Source organism: Limulus polyphemus, unplaced genomic scaffold (genome assembly GCF_000517525.1).
Source record: "Limulus polyphemus unplaced genomic scaffold, Limulus_polyphemus-2.1.2 Scaffold5448, whole genome shotgun sequence".
NCBI lineage: Eukaryota > Metazoa > Arthropoda > Merostomata > Xiphosura > Limulidae > Limulus > Limulus polyphemus.
Genome location: NW_013671058.1, coordinates 24,241 through 48,829, shown reverse-complemented (window position 1 = coordinate 48,829; position 24,589 = coordinate 24,241). Strand labels below are relative to the sequence as shown.

General features: G+C 35.6%; 1 protein-coding gene across 1 annotated transcript in view; it reads left to right on the top strand.

The window, feature by feature from the left end:
• LOC106472590 (bestrophin-4-like) overlaps nucleotides 1–24,589 on the top strand; it is a gene marked incomplete at its 3' end in the record, with an annotated part of 51,982 nt that overhangs the window by 6,329 nt on the left and 21,064 nt on the right. Inside the window, exons 3-7 of the mRNA XM_013933245.1 lie at nucleotides 2,201–2,372; nucleotides 13,661–13,790; nucleotides 15,581–15,735; nucleotides 17,390–17,467; nucleotides 18,193–18,345. Of these exons, the coding sequence (XP_013788699.1) occupies nucleotides 2,201–2,372; nucleotides 13,661–13,790; nucleotides 15,581–15,735; nucleotides 17,390–17,467; nucleotides 18,193–18,345 (688 nt within the window). The remainder of the gene's footprint in view (nucleotides 1–2,200; nucleotides 2,373–13,660; nucleotides 13,791–15,580; nucleotides 15,736–17,389; nucleotides 17,468–18,192; nucleotides 18,346–24,589) is intronic.

Sequence of the window (24,589 nt, the reverse complement as noted above, 5' to 3'; positions counted from 1 at the left end):
CTAAACCTAGCCCTGTAGATTTCCGACTGATTTTGGGTTCTGTACCTGAGTTCTAGAGCCGCTACCAGTGCATCTAATTCACTTTTAAATTTACTAATTTTTTCCATTTGTACTTCTTGTTTCCTTTCTTGTTCCAGTTGCCACTGCTGTAGTCTCTCTTCTTGTTTCTTTTCTTGTTCTTCTTGTTTATTTTCTTTCTCCTCCAACAACTGCTGTAATTTCTCTTCTTGTTTATTTTCTTTCTCCTTCAACAACTGCTGTAATTTCTCTTCTTGTTTATTTTGTTGTTCGAGCTGCCACTGTTGCAGGTTTTCTTGCCACTGCTGTAATCTTTCTTCTTGTTTCTTTTCTTTTTCCTCCAACAACTGCTGTAATTTCTTTTGTTTATTTTCCTGTTCGAGCTGCCATTGTTGCAGGTTTTCTTGCAACTGCTGTTGTCTCTCTTCTTGTTTCTTTTCTTTTTCCTCTAACAATTGTTGTAATTTCTCTTCTCGTTCTTCTTGTTCGTTTTCTTTTTCCTCTAACAACTGTTGTAATTTCTCTTCTTGTTTCTGTATTGCTGCCACAAATCTGCTAAGCTGTAGTTTGATTTTCCGCCTCTCGTTTCCATCTTCTTCTCTCTTTTTTTTCTATCCCACTCTCTGACACCAATTTGTTATGTCTCCATTCGTTAATTAACTTTCCGTAACTTCGTTCGGACGAAACTTTAGCAACACAAGTCCTTACTTAATAAAACTGGTTTATTCTTTCCGAATATAACTTTACGATACACTTAATTTCAACTATCACGCTAAAACAAACGCTATAACAACGAACGTGCTCAATAATACTCTCTGACTGCAGATCAATTACTCACTGTCTACACACACATTATTGTTCCGTCACGTTGTCACCCTCTTATATATACCAGACCACCCCCCAATCTAGTAAATGCTAGAGCACTCTCGAAGGAACGGGATAGTTCTAGAAAGCAGGTGGCGTGGCAATAGTCACGTGATCTCGCTGACGCAACAGTATTGTTGCATCAGCGAGGTCATGTGACTAGTATCACGCCACGTCCTTCTCGAACCTTCGTGAATTGTCGGGAGACTACTAGACTGGGGTAGTTTTGTATATATATAAGACTGGCCACGAAGCGACCGGGAAAATGTGTGTAATTGAACGGAGTATTGTTGAGGTGAGCACGGGAGACATTCATTGAGAATTATAGCGTCTGTTATAGCGAGACTGTTGAAATTAAGTGTATCGCAAAGTTATATTCAGAAAGAATAAACCAGTTTTATTTAAGAAAGGACTTGTGTCGCTAAAATTTCGTCGGAACGAATTTACGGAAAATTAACTAACGAACGGAAACGTAACAATATATTGAGCAAAAGTACATTTTAAATTTTATATAAATTCTTTGAATTTAACTATTCTTTCAGATTTGTAAAGTAGGCTTCTATTCTAATTTTAAAATTTATTCGGCGTAAGAGTTTCTGTAATAAGTGGATTCATCATAAAGAAATTAAACAATAACATAATAAATTTTTGGACTTGAAAATATGACATGTTTATTAATGAATGACATTGCAAGATTGAACAAGAAGACAATGCTGCAAAGATGTAGTATAAGATTATTTGATGAATTATTTAAATATATTTTTAGAGGGAAGTGATTACTTCAATTTTATTTTAATGCTAAAAAATATAGATATTCTGTACTTTTAGATGATGCAAATGCATGCTATGGCAGTTTTAAGTCCTATTGTTTTAGACATAACAAAGACATGGTAATTAATGTATTATATTTTAATTTCTACAAAAAATAGTTCTTTGTATATGTAGCTGACACCTGTGTATTTTATACTATTTTAATTTAACTACATTAATAATTTTTTGTCTCTTTTAAATATGACTTGCAAAAATTTTCATCCAGACTTTAAAAATGTGCACTTTATAAAATCTTGTAAGACTTTTGGATTTAGAGTGTTTTTACTTTAATTCAAAATTAGGCAATATTCAAGTAGTTACAAACAGGCTAAGATCATTCTCACATTTCTTTATTATTAAATTGGGGAAAATGCTTTATGGTGTGCAAGTAGAATTTCCAAATGAATTAGATAAAGGAGAAAGGATTAAATTGAAACATATTTTAAGACATTTTTGTTATATACAAACACAAGCATATTGTCTTATATCTTGTATGCTTAATTTTCAGCTATTTTGAGAAGACTGTTCTTTATTGCTCATCATTTGCCAACTTAATTCCTGTATCTTTTGTGCTGGGCTTCTATGTTTCTTTGATCATTGGAAGATGGTGGGACACTTATATGAGTATGCCTTGGCCAGACAATATGGCATTTTATGTTAGTACTTTCATTAATGGCCAGGTAAGGAAAATATTAATAATAATAAAAACTGCAATGACATAAATATAATTAAGCAGTTACTACCCTAACATGTATCATGATGTATTTACTCTCTGTATATTTTTAGTCTTTTTTTTTTCTGTGATTATATAAACATTGGTTACTTAAAGAATTTTAACACAAGCAGTTCACAAGGTTCTCACCTAACATTTTCCCACAGCTCGAGAGGTTCTATCTTTTTTAGGGATGTGGGCTTCCTCATAAGCTTTCATTCCCATGGGTCGGACTTGTATGCAATCCCTTCCATGGGAACTCTTAGATCTACTTGGATTACTTGGACCACCCTTTTGCCATTCATTCCCCGATCAGAGCCAACCTGGCCTAGTGGTTAGACAGAAACCAGACTATGGTAGGGGTGTCACTTCTGCCTTGTCCAGATTTACATCAGTTCACTGACTCTATTTAGAGGGTTGGAATTCTTATCTTGTCTCCTAGGAGATTTCTGGTCTCTGGTTGGTTAAGGAGTCTTCGCTCCTTATCACCATTCTCAAGCTTATAGCAGTTCGTCAAGCATTGTTTCACTTCCTCCCTCTCTTGCATGTGAGGGTAGTTATGGTACACTTTGACAACTCCACAGTGGTCAGTTATATCACCAAGCACAGGTGGACCATTTCCAGGTCTCTGTGCTTTTAGACCCTGGATCTCCTTTTTTGGGCTTACAGTCACCACATTGTGGCCTTTACTTGCCATGTTCCTGGCACCTTGAATCTGGTTGCTGATTGATTATCTTGTCCCAACAGAGTGATCCCTTGATCCATAGATCTTTTAGTTGGTGTTTTACTAGTTGGAGAAACCACATATATGGCTTTTCCACCCACTGGTACATCAATCTCTTTCCTTTTGGTCTCTCATTCCACACCACTAACTTTGGGGGTGGATGCACTCAGTCAAGATTGGAGGGATCTTTACATCTATGCTGGCCCTCCTTTTTGATTCCTCTCCAGAGTTCTATCCTTAATCCAAACCACTCTAAGTTTATTCCTACTGGTGGTACCATATTGGCCAGCACAACCATGGTTCCCACTGCTCTACAAGATAATAAACTCAACTTTCTTTCTCAACATCATAAAATGAAAAAGTCATTGGCATAATTCAGCTAAATTATGACTTTTTAGCTAAAATTTGTTCAATCAGGATTAATATCCATACTGTCACTACAGTTCAACACAGGTAAAGTACAATATTGTGATGTAAAATACATTTCCTGGCCCAAACAAGGACAAACACCAGTGGCCAAACTATTATGCTGTTGGTTGTTATTTGCAAATCGATGCACTTACTTTAAAGAAAAATAAATTATTGCAAAATCCAGTGAAACAATGGATTTTCCACTTATACTGACAGCCACATGATTCATATTCTTAGTCAACATAGGTGTGAGACTGTAGATGAGAGACTTGTATACGTTTATGTGTACTGAATATGTTTACCAAGCATTGCCTTGTCTGCACCACAGAAATATTGTTACTACTCAGCTGGATGTTTCTATCTAAAAGATTCTTGCAAGATGTCACACAAACATCTTGTCATGGAAAAGCACTCAATAGCTTAAAAAGTGTTTCAACTAATGCAAACCATAAACATTCCGCATATTCTTGAAGATATTGTGGCACATCTTCTCTAGTGAGTGGACTATATATCACATCCACAAGAAGCTTTATATTCCAAATAAATGTATGTGTGTGTTTGGTGAACAACCAGTCAAAATCATGGCATACATCAATTATTTGTTCCAGTCAGTTCTGTCATGTTTAACAAACAAACTGTGCATGCATCCAATTAATAGTTTGTATTATCCACATTGTTAAATCATCAGACTCAGGATGATAAGGTGAAGTGCATGCTTTTATCACACCTAATGCTTTGGACAACTCGGAGAATACATGACTGTTGAAATTAGATCCCTGCTCCTTTTAAATTTTTTCAGGTGAGCCAAACTATAAATTAGAGTGCTCTGCCAACACATCAGAGACAAACTGTATTAATGTATAGGCCAATAGATCAGATTTGCTATACCAGTTATTTTGTGCAGCCTATGGGAGAGAACCAATGATATGCAGGACTATTATCTGCGAATGAAAACCAAAAACTCTTTGTCAGAGTTTTCTCTGTCTCTAAATGGTATCTCTCTGGTTGACTGTTGCGTCTTAGTTGTTTATTCCAACAATACACCTTCTTGTACTCATAGTTTGTACAAGTTCCACACATTATTTGCATCTGCACTGGCTACATGTCACTTTCTTGAATGGCAAGGATCAAGCACCCACCCTGGATCTGATCTTTGAGTTTCTTTTTCTAGGGCTTTTGAGGCATTAATTGTGGTGTCCTGTCCTACTGTATGATTTTGTGTCATTGGTGTACTGGTTATAATACTATGCCCAGTAGTAATATTATTTTCCAATCATTATCTCCAGGACTGGGACTCTGCATGACAAGCATGTAAAAATCAAAACTTTGACTAATCAAATTGACTAATTGTGGCAAGACTATGTTTCAGTAGGAGTTATATCCAAGACTTTGAACATGATGTGTGAAGCTGACATTGTTAATAATAGAAATGGTTGAACTAGAAAGCTGAAACTCTATGGAAGTGGTGTAGCATACTGACTGCTGACAAGTACAGGCAAGTTCTAATCCATCATGTCATTCTCTCAAGAACACAGCTCACTGGGTGGTCATTAGTATTCAGTAAGGCTATAACACCTAGCATACAGCAAATGTGGAGATATAATGTTTTGATGCAAAAGAGGTCAATGGAACATTCACAGCACTAGCTTGTCCTCCAGAAAATCGTGATTCTGATATGGTACATTACCTCCTCTCACATAAATAGCTATTCTCGTTCAATGCTGCCCTCTATATGCAAATATTTTTTTTTGCATAGCACAAGCCTTGAGCTCCCACGTACCCTACATTCAACATGGTTCAACTGTGCCTCACATGTAAATCATCATGCTATAACCCTCCATCAATAGGAGTGTGAGACGCTCCCTCTAATCGATTCTACCAAATTATCACTTCTCGTTTGACAACGCTCATGTCAAGAAGTTTTTTTATTGTGCCCTTCAATCGTGTGTTTTTTTTTCATTAAACTTAGTGCATTGTTTACCATTCATTCTGAAGTGGAATTGTTCTTTTCAGTTTTAGAACAGTTTGTGAACTTAAAGATAAATTATTTTTTCCTAGTTTCATTTCTTTATTCTAACACTGTTGTCTTTGATCATTCATTGTTAACAATGAATTCTGAAGTCCAACTTATCACTTCGGAATTAATACCATGTACCAGCACGTTTACACAGGCTGCAGGTGGGGGTAACTCAGATGTGGAATTATCGGCTCTCATATGCCATGAGATTGATCATTACAGGAGTCAACGTACTTCTCCTGATGTTGCCTATATTCTTCCTGGACATGCCAAACCTGTTCGAGCTGTCAAGGAATTTGACAGCCTTTTTCCTCCACATGATTTTGCCTTGTCTTCCTGTGCCTCTACTGCAGAATCAGCTAGGCCTAATACGGCTTTTTATACATGATTTCTCAGGTGTGTTAATTTTTATCCATTTCTCAAATTTCTTATAGTTCTCTTCCTCCTAGTTACCTTTGTTACATGACACCCCTTCCACTCAGTATTTTGTGCTTCCACCTTCCTCGGATATTAGGGTTCATGCAGAGCTTTTTTGTCTCAGTTGGTTGAGGGTATTAGCATGTCTAGCCCTTCACAGACTTCAGATCAGTTTGCTTTAGTATATATCATCAGACTGAATTGCCATTTCTTGATATTCAACAGTTGGAATCGATTTTCCCGTGTGTGTGTGTGTGGGGGGGGGGGTTGACCCGCATCATCCTGTTCGTTTATCCCAAGCCCAGTTTTCCCGTCTTTGTCTTACTCTATCAACTCTTCTATGGTACTTGTTTACTATCCACCTCCTTTACAAGATACTGCATCACGATCCTGAGGGTTTTCTGAGGGATGGCCTCTCCCTGATTACCTCCATGTTGGCATGTTTATCTTCTTTGGCTTCTTCCTTACACACGTGATTTTTCTATTGTTGCGATCTTCTGGGGAGGAATGCTGAATTGTCTCACGTTCGTTTACCAACCTACTTATCTCTTGGACTTACATATGGCTTCCTTTCTCTTGAAGTCTGTTTTGGAAATATTCCTGAGACTTTGGAATCCCATATGGAATTAGTGAGACAGCAGTTGACCATTTCATCTTTGGTTGATTGTTTGCCTCATTCCAAGCCTAGACAAGCCCCTATTACTGTTCCCTATCTCACTCCTTCCCAACCTTTACCAGTTCCTACTTCCAGGGATTCCTCCTCTCATCGTGTTATTTGATGCAAATGAACACGTCACCAACAGTACTGGTGACTATCTGGTGGGTTCTGGTCCAGTGGGAGCTCAATTGACTGATTTTGTTCCCCTATGGTGAGTTTTCATCACAGATCAATGGGTATTATCCAAGGGACTTGTCATCCACTTCCCTCTCCTCCGCTGTTGTCTCTGGTACCCATATCATTTTCATTGCCTCAGGATCCTACCACCAGTTAACATCTGTCAGGGGCAGTACAGAATCTTCTACCTCAGAAAGCCATTGAACCTGTGACTCAACCTTCTCAAGGTTTTATTCCAGGCTGTTTGTGGTACCAGATAAAACTGGGGACTGATGGTCTGTGATAGATTTGTCCCATCTCAATCACTTTTTGGTTCTGCTCTAATTTACCATGGTGGGCTTTTTCTCCAGGTTTATGAATGGCCAAGGTAGATGTCGTGTATACTTATCTGCATATTCCAATATCTTGTCTGTTGAGGTGCTATCTTTGGTTTGTTCATCATTGGGTTGTTTATCAATCTTGCACCTTGCCCTTTGGGCTTGCTTCAGCCCTATGTGTCTTTTGTCGAGTGGTCAGGGCTTTTGCCCAACTTATGCATGCTCAGGGGTTGCACATACACCATTACATGGATGATTGCTTTCTGTTAGTTCATTCCAAACAGAAGTTCACCCATCACACTCATCTGCTGCTTCTGGAGGCAGCTCGAGTGGATATGTTACTCGAGTTGGAGAAGTCGTTCTTTATACCTACCTAATATATTGTCTACATGGTTGTTTTTTCAACATTCATCTCAGTTGGGCCCAACCTTCTCCTTTTTGACTCCATTTGATGGAGCTTTCAGTTTTCCACACCCTTACTCCATTAGAGGCACCTACTTCCCTTCCTTCTTCCCTTCTTCCCTTGTCAATGATCTGCATTGGTGGTTGGACAGAGCTCACACGTCAGCAGGTGTTCTGGTTCCTCCCTCACATCTGTATTTGCATCTTTTCCTGGATGCTTCCCTCCAGGGCTGGGAGCATGGGTCAATCAGCAGGAAACTTTAGGTCTGCAATCAGGTTGAGTAACCTGATCATATCAACATCCTGGAGCTTCTGGCCATACATTTTGCTTTCGATCATTTTCTTCATCTTGCCAGAAATCGTCTGGTTATGATACATTTTGACAATTCTATGGCGGTGGCTTATATCTCTCACCAAGGTGGGACCCATTCTTGTTCCTTTTGTGCTCGAACCTTGGATCTCCATTTTTGGGCCCACACATTCTATATTCAATCTTGTAGTAGATAGTCTTTCCTGTCCCAACAAAGTTTATTTGATGGAGAGGCCTCTTGATCATTTCGTTTTCCAGTGTCTATGCCTTCAGTGTGGTACTCCTCACCTGGATGTATTTGCCACACCCCTCAATACTAAATTACCTCTGTTTTGGTCTCTGGTTCCTGATCCAAATGCACTGGCTGTGGATGCATTCAGTCAGGATTTGATAAACAAATATCTTTATTTGTCTTCTCCCATTCATCTTTTTCACAGGGGAATTTTGATCATCCATGCCACTTTGTGTCGAATCCTTCTGATTGCTCCTTACTGGCTGGCACAAACATGGTTTCTACAGCTGCTCCAGCTCCAATCTGCCCCACCATTGCCTCTTCCTCTTACTCTAATCCTTCTATGTCAACCTCAGCCTCCAGTATTTCATCCAGCCCTTCATATTCTCTGTCTTCATTCCCGATTTTAATCCAGTCCTTGGCGAGGAGATCTGGATTGTCCTAGCTACTAACTTCGTTTTTAGCTCATTCCATTTGCCCTTCCTCTATGGATGTGTTATCAACGTAGGTGGAATGTTTTCCACCATTGGTCTTTGGGTCATGAGTTTTCACCTGCTCAACCCACTGTTCCTCTTCTTACAGATTTCCTTACTTGGCTGTTTGACTAGGGATCTTCGATCTCCTCAATTGCAGGTTATTGGGCTGACTTATCCTACACTTTTTATTTTTACCAGTACCATAAAGTTTTACCTCACCTACCCTCTAACTATTGTTGTGTTCCTTCTGGATTTGTTGTCCTCCACAGCACAAAGTCCGTCCATATTGGGATGTCAATGTGGTTCTTCACTGCCTTACTTTACCTCCTTTCGAACCTCTGTCCTCATGTTCGATTTTTCACTTATCCCTTAAGATTTATTTCCTTCTCCTCTTAGCCTGTGGACATTGTAAGTCGGATTTATTTTCTATTGACATTTCACATACCCTTTATCATGCCACATATGTCCTCTTCTATCCAGATCACTCTTTCCATCCAAAAATTTCAGTGGATTATAAGGGTAACTCTTCCTTCTTGCTGATTTCCCTTCCTTACATTTCCCACCTATATACTCGGTCTGATCCAGATAGACTACTGTGTACCATACATGCTCTTTGTTGTTATATTTCTTGCATGGCTTCCTTCCATAGTGCCCATTCGTCTTCATTCCATTGCAGATTTTCTGCAATCATGACCTTTCTCCTTCCACCTTTACCAGTTAAATCAATTGGCTTATGCTTCCTTGTCTCCTTATTTTCATAATTTGTTCCAGGTGTCTTATCATCAAATTAGGCACCTTACCTTTTCCTTGGAGTTTCATCTCCATTACCTCTTGGAGGAAATTCTTCAATTGGGCACGTGGACCACACCACATATGTTCATCTCTCACTTTCTGCATTGGATTGCTGTTTCTTCATCATCAGGTTATCATCTTCCACCTGTGGCCATTCTTCAAACTTCAGTGAGACTGTGACTGAGTAAGTTATCTGTTTTATACATGTTATTTTTCAGAGGCATTTCCCCATTTTTCCTGTATGGATCCTGTTCTGCGGTGAGTGGTGTCTGGCCAGGTATACTGCAATGAGTCAAATCCATACTGTCAGTCCACATTGACTTCATATTTATAATTTTCATGGTCACTCAATGCTCACTGTTGAGATAGGATGTTCCACAAGATCACTTGTAGGTTTTTCCTTGCAATATTGATTTGCTTCATTAATATGCCCATTCCAAACCATACTCATCTATGGACATCATTGGTAAAGCAGAACGGGATAGCTGCCCATCCCTGCTATTCCTTTGTTTGAATAAATCAGGTATGATCTGCTTTTCAAAATCGGGTTTTCGTGGTTATCCGTTGCGCTGTCTACAGTTTCGATGTTCCCCCGGACTTTCCAACACATTTACTCCCTCCATTTTCTTCCAATAGAATATGGGAGTCCTTACCATCTTTCTTATGCTGATCATACGGATGTTGGTTTCCCGGATTGGTCAAACAATTTATCATATTGCTATCATGTGTCCCATTCACAGATCAGTGGGTACGAGATTTGCCTTCCGGTCTGTTGAAATTGAGGTGAAAACAGTATGATCCTCTTTCCTAACCCCACCAGATGGCTAGGTTTTGAATTGCAGTTGACTTACCCATGTCCCTGTCATCACCCTGTCCCTGCATGGATGCTGGCTTCCGGCAGCTGGGTTTTGGATGCAGTTGACTTGCTGTCTACAGTTCGTCGTGCCCTAGCCACTGTACACCTAGTGGCACATCCTTTTTATCCTCACCCACATTAATGTAATCTATGGTATTGAAATTCAGATATTGTGTAGTTCAGATCCCTATCCAACCATAGTTCTCTCCCTTTTGGATTTGCTCCTCCTATTTTTTGCCCATGGCTGCGTCACCTCTTTCCATAATGGGTGAAGAGTATACCTGGTACAGAAGTGGTGTGGTCTCACATGTATGATCCTCTAATGCAAGGATCTACTCTTTCAGGGTGTTCTTCAGATGCTTTTTGAAGGATGCTTCTTTCTTTTTCTGCATCACCTCTTTCCATAATGGGTGAAGAGTATACCTGGTACAGAAGTGGTGTGGTCTCACATGTATGATCCTCTAATGCAAGGATCTACTCTTTCAGGGTGTTCTTCAGATGCTTTTTGAAGGATGCTTCTTTCTTTTTCTTGCACCAATCCCTCCACCTATTCAGTGTGGGATTCTAGCTATTTATGTGAGATGAGGTAATGTACCATATTAGAAGTTATAATTTTCCTATACTGAAAATGTATTTCTGATAGGTATTTATCTTCTCTCACACTTCCTCCTTAATGAAAACCAGTGCTTCCATTTTCTGCCAAAACTCAATGTGATAGTTCAGTAGAATTGAATAGAGGGAATCACATGCATCAAGAGGGTGTGTCGCACTCTTATTGGTGGAGAGTTGTCACATGATGATTCATATGTGGAATGCAGTTGAACCATGTTGAATTTAGAATACATGGGAGCTCAAGGCTTGTGGCATGCAAAAAATTTTGCCTATAAAGGGCAGCACTAAATGAGAATAGCTTTTTATGTAAGAAGAGGTAAGTACATATCAAAAATACTTTTCCAGTACAGGAAAATTATAACTTCGAACATTCTTGAAGCTGTATGAACTTATGTAAATACTGTGAAGGTCAAATGTGACCAGAAACCTTAGCCAATTTGTAGGGAATATAACACAGGAGATTTGGAACAATACTTCACAATCATACATGGATAAACTATATGCAGCAACATGAAAACGATGAGTAATGCTTTGTGCAAAGTACTGAACTCACAAAATATAACTGTATTGTACAACTTATTTTTTCAATTTATTGTGATAATATTTTATGCCATTAATAAATTTACCATCTAGTTATTATTTGTTTTTGATATTTCTGTATGTGTATCACTTGTGTGGTTCCATAACTTTTTCCATTACTGTATATATGAATTAACAATAATGGTGTTCAAAGGGAATTAGCAAAATAGAAGTGCTATTGCACCACCAATCATTAACCAATAACACAAATACTACAGTACTGTTAAACAATTTGTCTTTTTTTCACACACGTACAAGGGAAGAATGTATGAATATGAATTGCAAAACTTATTACAATTACAGCTGCAGACATAAAAAATACATTACTGCAACCAGTCCTTACAAAAATTAGTTCCTCTAAAGCCACATTATCTTACCTTTGTTACCACGGTAAATTAATGTTGACCTGAATTAACTTTAGAGCAGTGTGAAGATAAGTCCATTTGGTAGAAAGTTTAACAAGATATTATTACAAGAAGTAGTTAATCTCAGAGTAACTGAGTCTGAGAATAAAAGAGACTGGGCACAAAGTAATGCATAAAGTGAACAATTTTCATTTGTTTGAAAACAAAGTGTTTGCTTGCTATTATTAAACATGCATGGTCAGTTTTTCTTGATGCTATATCTTCAATATAACAGGCTAGTCATTTACCACACTGTGTAAGTTCAACATTCCTTACTTTGCAGGTAAAGTTGGATTTACCCAGATGACCAGTACTACCAACATGACTGGTCATTCTCATTCAGGCATAGGGGAGGCTGTAACCTGAGATATCACCTGAATTACCACTGAAGGTACTGACCATTTTGCACAACATGCAACATGTCAGTCATGTTTCCCCTCAGTGACCTCAATAGAATGACAAGGAGCAAAGCCCTGCTAAAACGATATCAACTTTCTTGATAATGTGTTATGTGAAATAAATGATAAATTTAGAATAATAATATTGTTATGACAGTGGAAGTCACGTGATGCTGGTAGCACGTGGTGAGTTTCTAGAAGGATCGGGGAACATCACGAATAATCCAGTATTTGCTAGGCACCCTCTATTCCTGTATATAAGCATGCCAGATAAAGCGAGACAATTAATCGGAATTGGAATTGCAGATAGAGAGATTGAAGATATAGACTCGGATAGTTGAGTCAAGTGGGTGGTAGGCACCGTAAGTAAAGCGCATGAATCGTTGTGAATAATAGCATGTGTTTAAGTTAAAGTGACTGTGGAAATTAAGTGTATTACAAAGTTTGTAACGAGAAAGAATAAACTAGTTTTATTTAAGAAAGGACTTGTATCGTTGAAGTTTCTCTGAAAGAATTTCTGCAGAAAATTAACAAACGAACAGAGACGTAACAGTATGTTAAAATAGGAAGGTAGAAATGCATAGTGGATTTATATACAACATCTCACAATGTTGAATATAATTATAACAAGAAGACATGATCACAGTTTAATCCTTAAAATACACAGTATTTGCAATGACAAAGATTGACTCTAGTGACAAATCTTTGGTCAAATTTGTGGATTTCAATAGACTGGAAGTTAGTACCATTTTAATAATTTCAGATTTATGTTCAAACAATCTTGTTGATAAATCTAAAAAAATTAAAAATTATTATATATCACATTGAGCATGACATGCTCAAGAGATTGTAAAGAAATTTACCACCACAGGATGTTTCAATTCTAGTCTTTTGCTTTTCATTCTTTTTTTTTTATTCTAGAAAGAACAGTGTTGCTTTTATTGTGACACCAAGTAGTTTATTAAACTACAAGAGGATTTCTTTAGTTTACTTTTGATAACAGTACGTTTCTATCAGCCAGAAATAGCAATACAACTGAAAATTATTCATTATAAAAACTATGGCATTGTTGTTTCATAGTTTGTTTTCTTCTTTTATTAACATTTATATTTTAGGCTACTGTATATTTGCACAATGTACATTTGATTTTATCATGGGTTATTGTTGTTATTATTTGTAAGAGATATTCTATTCAATTAAATTAGTTTAATATTAAATCATAAGTACCACTCTAACAAAGATGGTTATACTTTAGTGCATTTAAAAATATGAATTATTTTATAAAGTAAATTATTCAGAGAGAAACAACTAGTTACATAGTATAGACTACATACAACATTTGAAACTTTGATTAAGTATTCAATTTGAAAGATAATTAACAAATATTGTTTATTAGGCAGCAGCATTGTATTTTTTATGTTGATGAAAAGTTACATACTGTCATATTTACTAATTTTGTTTTGATTAATGAAAGGATGAACGAGGCTACTTAATGAGGAGAACTATTATGCGTTATTTAAATTTATCTTTCATCATCACCCTCATCTGTATTAGTCCTGTTGTTAGAAAGAGATTTCCTTCACTGGATTATTTAGTTAAAGCAGGTTGGTGAAATCTGAGCTTTAATCTTCGTTTTGTTTTCATGTATTATTTATTTATGTAGCTGTATATATATATATATACAGAAACCAGATTACAATACCTGTAGTGGGAACAGCACAGATAGCCCATTGTCTAGCTTTGTGCTTAGATACAAACAAGCAAACTTAAATTGGATATGTTTAATTTTGAAATGTAGTTAGTTTTTTGTGATTTTATTATTTATATAAATTGTCAGTAATATGTATATATTTATTTATTTTATGTGGTATTCACTTGTACTAATTACTATTAATTTCTAACTAAAGCATGCTACCTATATAGATCAGGTAAATATAAATAAATACATTCTTACTTATACAGATTATAATGTATTATTTTATATATTTTGGTACCTCATTGTTAGCAATTTAGTATTTTTGGCTGTAATTCCAATTTAATTTCACAGAGTTCAACCATCTTAGGAGATGTATGTTAGTCCTAAATCCATATACTAAGCTAACAGTGCAAGACAATCTTTATGATAAAAATATAATAATAGAAAATTTAGAAGTAATAAAAATATATATGTTAATATATTTAAATACATAATTGATCTGCTTCATGCTTAAATTTATCAATCTAAGGTACACACAAAAAAACATGAATTAACAATAATTGTTTTAATTTTCAGGCTTATTAATGTTGTTTTTATGCTTTAGTATGATCTACATATTAGCATTCTGATCAATACTTTTAATGAAAGTAATATTAAAGAAAGAGTATACTTTACTTCCCAGAAGATAAATTCAAGTATCCATACTTTGCAGATTGTATGGAAATGGTATGCATGGAATTAAATCTAAAAGGGAATACAAGTAAATAAATACAGGTGTACAAATATAACAAAATTTGTTCATATATCTAAGTTTAACCTACTGGCTAGTTTCTACTACTGTCATCTGGGGTAGAGAGGTTTCCATTTGTGTAGGACATGGACTAAAGCAAGAATAATTAATTACTACACAGGGTCCTACTTTGATACCCACAATCCTTATATTATCTATATATCAGTGTTATTACAAACTAAGTAAACATATTCAAGGGAGATAAATCCCTAAGTGATACAAATTTGTACAAATCTTTGTATCATCCCTTGGAATGAATATGACCTCAATCCAGGAGTACATGACACAGAAACAGGGTTAAGCAAGTATAAGTATATAGAATACGTAATGTAATCTTTGCCTAAGGCAGAATATTTGTGCAAGTTTATGGTCGTCATACATCTGGTTTACATGCCATTACATGTATCCTGATCCTAAGTAAAGATATTTTCTTCACTAGTCATGAAAGGGTAAACTGTGATGACACTTCTTATCGTCACACTTATTAATGCAGTTAGAATAAAATAAAGAGTACTAATCAAAAATCTTAATAAAAATATTGAAATTTTGGACTGATTTACTGGAACTATGAATAAACCTACTCACTTAAATGAATAATTAAACTCAGAAATTACAAGCAACATTTCAAAACTTTAAGCTTCATGCAGTGATATATATTAGGAGTATTGGTGTGTTTCTCTGTGTGAGACACACTAAAACAAGCCAATTACAAGTCAATTTAGTGATTTTTGTTTCAGATGTTTCCATAGACATTTGTACAGTTTTATTGATTTTATTTTTAAGTTGGAATTTAAATAAAAAATAAATTAAAAGTGATTTTGTCATTCTTGTGGCCATTGGTCTCAGACAAGTTGTTTCTGAAAATAGATTATAATAAGTATCTATGTTATTCTTTGTTTGAACCGAAGGTGTGTTATTTGCAAATGAAAAAGAAATCATGGAGAATTTGAAAACATCTCACCCAAAATACTCTATGCCTCTAATTTGGGCTTCTAATATTTGTATTCAAGCTAGGATGGAAGGCAGAGTTCGGGATGACTTTGCATTAAAAACTTTAGTCGATGTAAGTACTTCTAATGAACACTGTGATTTTGTACACTTGTATTAAATATTTAAAATGATCAGTGTTTGATCTTTGATTATATTTCTTATGTGTTGTTGTAGCATTTCATTTGGCCCAACAAATGTATTACTTATTTTGCTTTTTACCAATAATTTTTTAATTGCTAAATTCGAAATTTGTTAGACAAAGTATGCTGTTAAATTTGATATACCATGTTATACCAATTAATCTGATAAATGTTTTTTTTTCCATTACAGTGCATATTTTTTACTAAACAAAATGTCTTTCAGTATAACTTCTGCAAAGCGACTGTTTTATATGCTTGGGGAAGTTAAGAAAATTAAACCACATTTCTTTTTAGTATAAAAGTAATATTGCCATATTTGTCCAAATATAATGAAAGTTTTTTTTCCCTCTAAGTACCTCTTGAAAATTTACTGTACATTATATTCATGCACGTTCAATTTTGTTAGGTATTTTACTAAAAGTTACCACTGAAAATCATTAAAGCATCATTGAAGGTTTCATGTTGTGGGAATCAGAAAAGGATGAAGCAAAGGTTCAAAAAAAGAAAATGTGATGAATCTGATGGTAGTGACAATGAAATATTTCCAAAAATATTTAATACATCGATAGTTGTTTATTGTATTTAGCAACTACTAAATACATTTTTTACAACTGGTGTGTTAAAAAAACAAATCTTCTTCAATTTAACCTTTCAAAATTGGGTATGCATTATATTTGAGCAAATATGGTAGTAACTTTGGAATCTAAGTTATTACAAGCTAGTGCTCTAATTATACTTAAGTAAATTAAAGTATATTTTACCAAGTTGGTAAAATGCAGTGGTAAATACTAACAGTATATTTAAAACTTTCAACTACATTAATTATAATGCTACATTTTGAAAGACTCATTCTTAGTTAAAACTAATAATGAAACGGTATCCTAAATCTAGTATTATTTACAGTATAATGAATGCTGTTAGAAAACTTAAAAGTTATAGTTTTTTTTATTGAACATTACTATGAATGATGGTTTTATTGTAATTTTTACCTTTTAATTATAACACTGATAACAAAGATTGAGTCTGGTATTCATTGCTTAAACAAATATAACATTATGTGTAGTAAAAGTGAGGTAAAGTACTGTGGTCTTGTTAAAAGAACCTGTTAATCTACTAATTCTATCATTTATGCTATATTTTTCTTTTGATTAACTGTCAATACAGAAGCCAAAGCATTGTCCCTTTTCATTCAACAAATCCCATGTAAATGGTGATGTTGCAATTTACTTACTATGTTTACTCCCAGCCTTTAACCAAAGTTTTTTTCATGGGGGGGGAGGGGGGAGGGGTAATTTTATATTATTTTATTTGTTGTTGTGTTTTATGCTTAAAAACCTTTTCTAGAAAAACAATTTTCTGAAAATTTAACATAGTCTTTCTTTGATGGTACCTTAGGTTTGATGTAAATCCATACATAATTTTTTTTAAAGGTAATACCATTTTTCCAAATAACTTTATTTTTTCATGTTAATTTGACAATATACAATTTTTAACTTAAAAATATATGTTATTCAACCAAGTATAAAATAGAGTGAGTTAAAAAAGTCCTATTTCATCTTTATGATTTCTGTTTTACTAATTTTACAGGAAATATCCACTTATCGTGGCTATTGTGGAACTATGTTTAGCTATGATTGGGTCAATATTCCACTGGTATACACCCAGGTTAGAACTCATCCTTGTTTCAATTATTCAAAACAATGAAGATGTCTTTATGGTGTATAGGTTAGTTTGTGCAAGGTTAACAATTAGTTGTAATTAACCTTTAATAACAAATCAAAAAAGACATTAAGAACATATGTATGTACATCACTAAGTTTAAGTAGGGGGACTGATTAAAAACATGGAAATATTAGCAAGATGCTACATTATAACTCCCATTACTTCATTTTAATATTGTTCAACCTCTCTACCATACACAGAACTTTAAATATCTTAATTGTTATCATTATTTCTATTAAATAAAAATTTGTTTTATCTACATTCTAACAGAATACTATACTCAAAAAATTTGAAAAGAACTTTTTATTTTAGAATTCTATATTTTGTTGTTAACTATTTTTTGTTTCTTTTTTGTATATTTTTGGGAGCTCCACCATTTCACTTTTACATTTCCATTATTCAGCTAAACTTAAAGATTTTATATGAAGTTTATATATGATATCATATTATGTATTAACTTCTATTAGCAGTTGAAGCTTTCTTTTTTTATGTCTGTGAATTTTTATAGAAATATTCTAAAATGATCAGAAGTAGCAAAGTTAGTGTTTCAGTGCAGAGGTTAAATATAGATATAATGATTGTTAGAGAAATGAATTATAAAATTTGGTTAAACCATGTTAATAATAGATACATATCGCTATCTTAATAATATATTTCTAATCTATTAGGTTGTCACATTGGCAGTCTACGCATACTTTTTAGCATCACTAATGGGAAGTCAGATGATAAACCCAGAGAAAAGTTTTGAAAAACGCTACATAGATACTTATGTGCCCATATTCAACTTTTTACAGTTCTTTTTCTATATGGGTTGGCTTAAGGTAAAGATAATAGTTTATGTTTAAACAGTATTTCTATTTCTAGTTGCCTAAATCTCAAAGTTATTGGAACAGTACTAAATAGCATATACATATTTGTACAGCATTTGATGTTATTACACAAAATATTCTGTCTTTAAATCTGAAAAAGTTATACAGTCTACATTCTGGTCTAAACATCAAACAAATCTATTTGTCGATAAGTTCTATGAAAAAGCTTGCAATGGTGTTTCTTCAGTAACATTGCATTTTTGCTATTGTAGAGTAGTATTATTGGATATTGGATATTTTTTCAGCATGTTATTGATTAGTTGTTTGATGCCTTGAAGTTCCTCTAATTAATTCTGTATGATGTTATTAACAAAGTTATCATAGTATTTTATATTGTATTTCTAAAGTTCATAAAGAAGGTTGTCCTGTCAGACCTATTGTCTTAGATATTAGAACTTATGATCATGAACTTGTGATTTTTTAGAGAAATATTTGGAAATATTTACACAAAATGAGTATACTGTAAAAGAAAGTTTGTCTTTCCTAATGAAATGCAAAGGATACGGATTGATAGAAATATATATTGTGAAAATTTTGATGTAAAATCTCTGTATAACAACATACCATTAGAATAGACATTACAACTCAGAACTAATTAATAAAAACTAACTTTTCATAGAAACTCAGACATTATGTCCTTGCAGTTGTAGTCATGTTCAGTTTTACTTAGCTATGTAAAACATTAACACAGGAGTAAAATATTACATATAAGTTTCAATTTGAGCTCTTTAGATAAAACAATATTTGAACAATACAATAGAATCAAAATGTTAGAATAGTTACAAGCTACTTACAGAGAAAGACCCATGTCTTACCAAGACCCTCTTACACATTTTCATTAATCCTCTTTTAGTTTAGAGATGAAAGCTGGAACCATGAAAAATTACTGAAGGTTTATTTTTTCTGAAAAGCTTAGGTGTTTTTTCTATGTTTTTTATAAATAATTTTCAGAATTTTTTTCAACAGCTCAACATTAATTTTGGGTTGTTGTGATTGTGATAAACTTAATTGTTAACCCACTTAAGCTACAGCTTCTTAAGTTTATCAGGTTAGAATGTACAAAAATATGGTGTGATTGATTGAGAATTATCTAGGAAAGTTAGAAATTTCTTTCAACATAGAAGCTTATGTTCACTCTGTGAGTATCTATTGATTAATTACCTGCCTCAAGTGAAGTTCTTTTATTTTTATGAAGCCTGGATTTTTATATTGAAAACGTATGTTTTACTCAAGATTCTATAAAGCTGTTATAATGTCCAAATTAGCAAATGGAATCTAACATTATTTTCTGATGTGAGTTGATTTCAGAGCAATTGGCAGGTGCATGTTTTATAAACAAATTAATGATAGCAATGACATTTTAATAAAAGAACATTTAATAAAATTGAGAAATGCCCATAACAAGTCTATAAGATCTATATGGATCTTCAAACAACCAAGTTACCATGACTGAGACATGCATTAATTACTGAGCAGGGGCAGTGCATATAAAAAGCTTGGGGTATTATTCTCACCAACTCAAAAATATTATACAGTATACGTGGAGACAGTGAGATTCAAAGAGATTTCCTTTTTTCTCTCAGTCATCTTCCCGAGACCATTCAAGACCTCCTATGCAAAGGAGCTATCAAGCAGGTTCATACTCATCCGGGTTTTTATTCCCATCTCTTTGTGGTCCCCAAAGAGACAGCCAACTAGAGACCAATTATAGAAACCTCGCTTCACCATGAAGTCCTATCTCTCACTTTAGTGAGTGTTTTCCTCAGGACTCTGGATGACCAAATTTGATGAGATGGATGCCTACCTTCACATTCCCCTTGCTCCAGAGTCACGTCATTTTCTTTAGTTTGTCCATGAGGGTCAAGCATTTCAGTTACACTGCTGTTTGGTTTCTCTTCAGCTTGTTATGTGTATTGTGGAATGGTTTGCTCATCACCTTCACTCACTAAGTCTTTGCACTCATCATATTATGGAAGATTGGCTCCTGCTTATCTATTCCTGTTCACAATCAATGAATCACATACGTTTGCTTCTTCAAGAAGCAGCACAGGTTGATTTTCTGATCAAGTTAGAGAAGTCTGGTTTTACCCCCACTCTATACCTGATTCATTTGTGAATTTTCTTCAATTCGCACCTCAGTTGGGCCCAGCCTTCTCTTCTTCATCTCAGGAATATAGAATAGGTAGTTACAAAGGCCCTTATCTCTCCTTCTCTCATGGCTCAATAAATTCTCTCTTTTGGGGATCTGGGCTTCCTTTGAAGCTCTCATTCCAATGAGTCGAGCTCATATGCATTATCCATATCAGTGGACTCTTCTCGATCAGTGGAACTTCTCTCTGGATTTGTTTGACCATCCCGTTACTCTTCCATGATCAATATGGACCTAGCTTAGTGGCTCGACAAAGATCAGACCACAGTGGGGGTTTCCATTCCTCTATCTCATCCTGAGTTACATTTGTTCATGGATGCATCTTTGGTGGGGTGGGGGCTTTCCTCAACTCTTACAAGATTTCCAGTCTGTGGTCTCTAGAGGAGTCTGCACTCCACATAAGCATCCTCAAGCTTTTGGCAGTCTGTCAGGCATTGACCCATTTTTTTCCACTCCCGTGTGGGTGGATGTTTATGGTTCACTATGGGAATTCCAAAGTTGTCAATTATATCACTAAGAAAGATGGAAATAAATTGAGATCTTTGTGTTTTCAGACTCTGGATTTTATTTCTGGTCCCACCATTACAACAGGGTGCCATGTTCCTGGGGCCATGTTGCAAATCATTTATTTCATCCAATCAGGTTCTTCAAATGGAGTTGTCTCTTCATCCACAGGTATTTTGGTGGGTGTGTTCTCAACTGGGGAAACTGTTTATTGATGCCTTTGCCACACACTGGAACACCAAACTTCCTTCCTTTTGTTCTCCCATTCCACACCCCTCAGCTCTGGGTGTAGACTCAGTCAGTCAAGATTGGATGGGTCTTCACATCTATGCTTACCCTCCAATCCAAGTCTCTATCTCTCATCCAGACCACCCCTTGTGTCATCCTGCTGGTTGCTCCATATTCACCCGCACAGCCTTTACTTATGCAATGTCCCCTGTCTTTACCTCTGTCAACCTCAATTGGACATAGTTCATCCCAACATCACCAAACTCTGTCTTCACACTTGGCTTTTGTCCGGTTCTTTGCCTCAACCCAGGAACTGACTCCTCATGTAGCATCTTTCCTGAACCATCAGACCTTCTTCCTTGACCATTTACCAACAACGTTGGTCTCTTTGCCATGGCTTCTGCCCCTCCAGTCCTTCTGTTCCTCTGTTCTTCACATGGTTGTTTGACCAGGGCTTGTCTGTTTTGACTGTGTCTAGTTATTGGACAGACCTATCAAACACCTTCCATTTTTCCTGGTTTTGTCATGTTTTCTCCTCCGCTCTCATTTCCATCCATTTCCTTTTTTTTTCATATTGTTCCTCCTCTACATCCCTTTGTTGTACCAGATTAGTATCTTAATGTGGCCCTTTATGCCTCTTCTCATTCTACCTTTGAACCATTTGCTACATGTTCCTTGTGCTATCTTTCCCTTAAGACCTATTTCCTTCTCCTCCTTGCCTGTGGACACTGTCATTCCAGTATTTATGCCATTAATGTTTCTCTCATCCTTTACAATTCCTCTTGTGTGATCCTTTACCCTGACCAACCCTTTCCGCTAAGACCTGTGTGGCCCGAGAAGGTGGTTTGTTTTTCTCACCCATTTCCTTACCTTTGATTTCCCACCTGTACTCACATTCTGCTTTGGATAGGTTTCTTTGTCTGGTTCAATCATTTAGTTGTTATGTGGCTCACACTGCCTCCTTTCGGGGTTCACATTCCTGACTAATTATTTCTTGGAACCCTTCTGTTTCCCGTGATATGTTTCCAGTAACTCATTGGTTGGGTTTGTCAACTCATCAGGATGGTGTATTCAGACTTGTCCATGAAAGATCACTGTCTCCACAATGTATCTTCACATCAAATTTGTCACATTACCAGGTCTTTAGCTGCTCACCTTCACCTCCCCTTGGAAAAAATCCAGGCTGGTATGTGGACAACTCTCAATACCTTTGTCACTCATTATCTGCATGATCTGGTTGTTTCTTCCTCTGGTGAATATAGTGATGATTACTCATGCACTATTCCACCCTTGATACAGGAACTAAGTTCTGGGTGAAGAGCAACCTGTTCTGGATGTAGTGGGGTTCCCTCACTTGGGTACCACTCTTATCTTTGAACACCCTTGATCAATGCAGATGCTATCCATATGGATAATGCCCTCACTAACCCCTCCACCTTCTCAGTGTGAGATTCTAGTGCTAGTGGAGGTAAGTATTTTTTGAAAGTTAACATTTTCCCAAATTGAAAATCTATTTTCAATAGTATTTCCCTCTGTTGACACTCTCCTGCTCTTCCTCCTCACTAAGAGTTGGTGTTAGAGACTGGGATGGTATCAATGTCGAAAAAGTGATAAAATTATCTGAATGAAGTGCTTATATACAGTACCAGAATAGAGGGTGCATTGACATAGGTGAGAGTATCACCAAACAAATATCGCCAAAGGCAGTTGAGTAGGGTATAAGATACTGAAGCAAGAGAGAAAAAATCCAACCAATGCTTAGATGGGCAAAGAAGAAATCCTGGAGGTCGAGTAATAGCTATAAGTATTAGTGGAGGTAAGTAGTATTCGAAATAAATTTTCAATTTTGGAAAAATGTTAACTTTGATAATACAAGTTTTATTAGTTTTGTCAATACTCGTAGTCCAGCTCAGGTTCGAAATTAGGCTTAGTTGTATCTTTTCTCCTATACCACTGATACTAAGGGTCTTTGATACTTTAGGACTACCTGAAATTCATATGACTGGGATATCAATCATTCATTTAACTATATTGTTTTCTTCCATACATCATGTCTTATACATAGTTTATTGTTTATACACACACATATTTCATTTATAAATTCCTGTTTATTTCATTTTCGTTATTATACTTAGTGTTAGATTAAGATTTTTTATTTTTAAGCTCAGTGATATCCTTTGTTCTGCACTGTTCGATTAGGCTTAATACATGTCTGGTATTTTCGGTTTACTTGTAGTTTGACTTGAGGATTATTGCTAATTACATTAAATATCTTGTTTGCTTAAGCTTAATAAGTGTCTGTTCATTTACTACCATTCATTTAATCTAATTTATACTCTATACATCTTACCCTTAATTTCGTATGAATGGACCCCTGTAGCTTGAGGTCCACCCTACCTGCTTCCAATATTACTTGCCTACCTCCCATACTTTCTGTTTTCCTCCACCATATCATGGATTGTATTCCAGGCCTCTACTGCAGAATCTGTTTGGCCTATCTCTGCTTTGTCTTGTTTTAGACACATTTCACAGTGTATTCCCTTCTCCTGACATTGTTTCTTTATTATTATTTTTTGTCTCTTGTGAGATTTGGTATATGCAAACCCCGCCATATACAGGCTTTAATTCTTTTTGCCTTAGCTTACCATCAGGCGTATTTCCTTCTTGGTTTTATGTCCTTCATATCTCTGTTAATCCTTTCCATTTTCTGCCATACCTAGTTGTTCAGTTTCATTTTACCACATATGCTCCCCTATGGGTAATGTTAACTTTCCAATTCCTTTCTTAGGTGTTCCACCTGTATGTAGGGATTTTTGTGAGATATCTCCTCCTTCTTTCCTCCATGTTGGGAAGGGGGGGTTGTCATCTTTCATCCTTCCCCTCCACATGTGGCTTCTATCCTTTTGGGAACTTCTTGGGTGGGACACTGCTGTTTGTTTCCTGTCCACGGCTAATAGGGACTTACAGTCAGATCTTTTTCTCCACCGGTCATTGGTACTGTACATTTAGCATCATGTGGGGTATCTGCCATGCTATATTAATTTTTTTTTGTTTCATTCTGAGATATTGTCATCTTTATACTTTTACATGTCTGCCAATCTTCCATCTTTTACTTGTCCTACCTACCTACGGGTTTTCTTAGTTCGTCTTATATGCTTGATGTTGTTTGGGGTTCTGGATTGATCCATCCCACCTCAATCACATCTTGGATCTTCTCTGTTTTCATATGTAGTCTTTTATCGCATTTGGGTTTGCTATTTCTGCATGTTGGGGGTATGCCCACATTTCACATTCTTATTTTCCATTTTTCGGGAT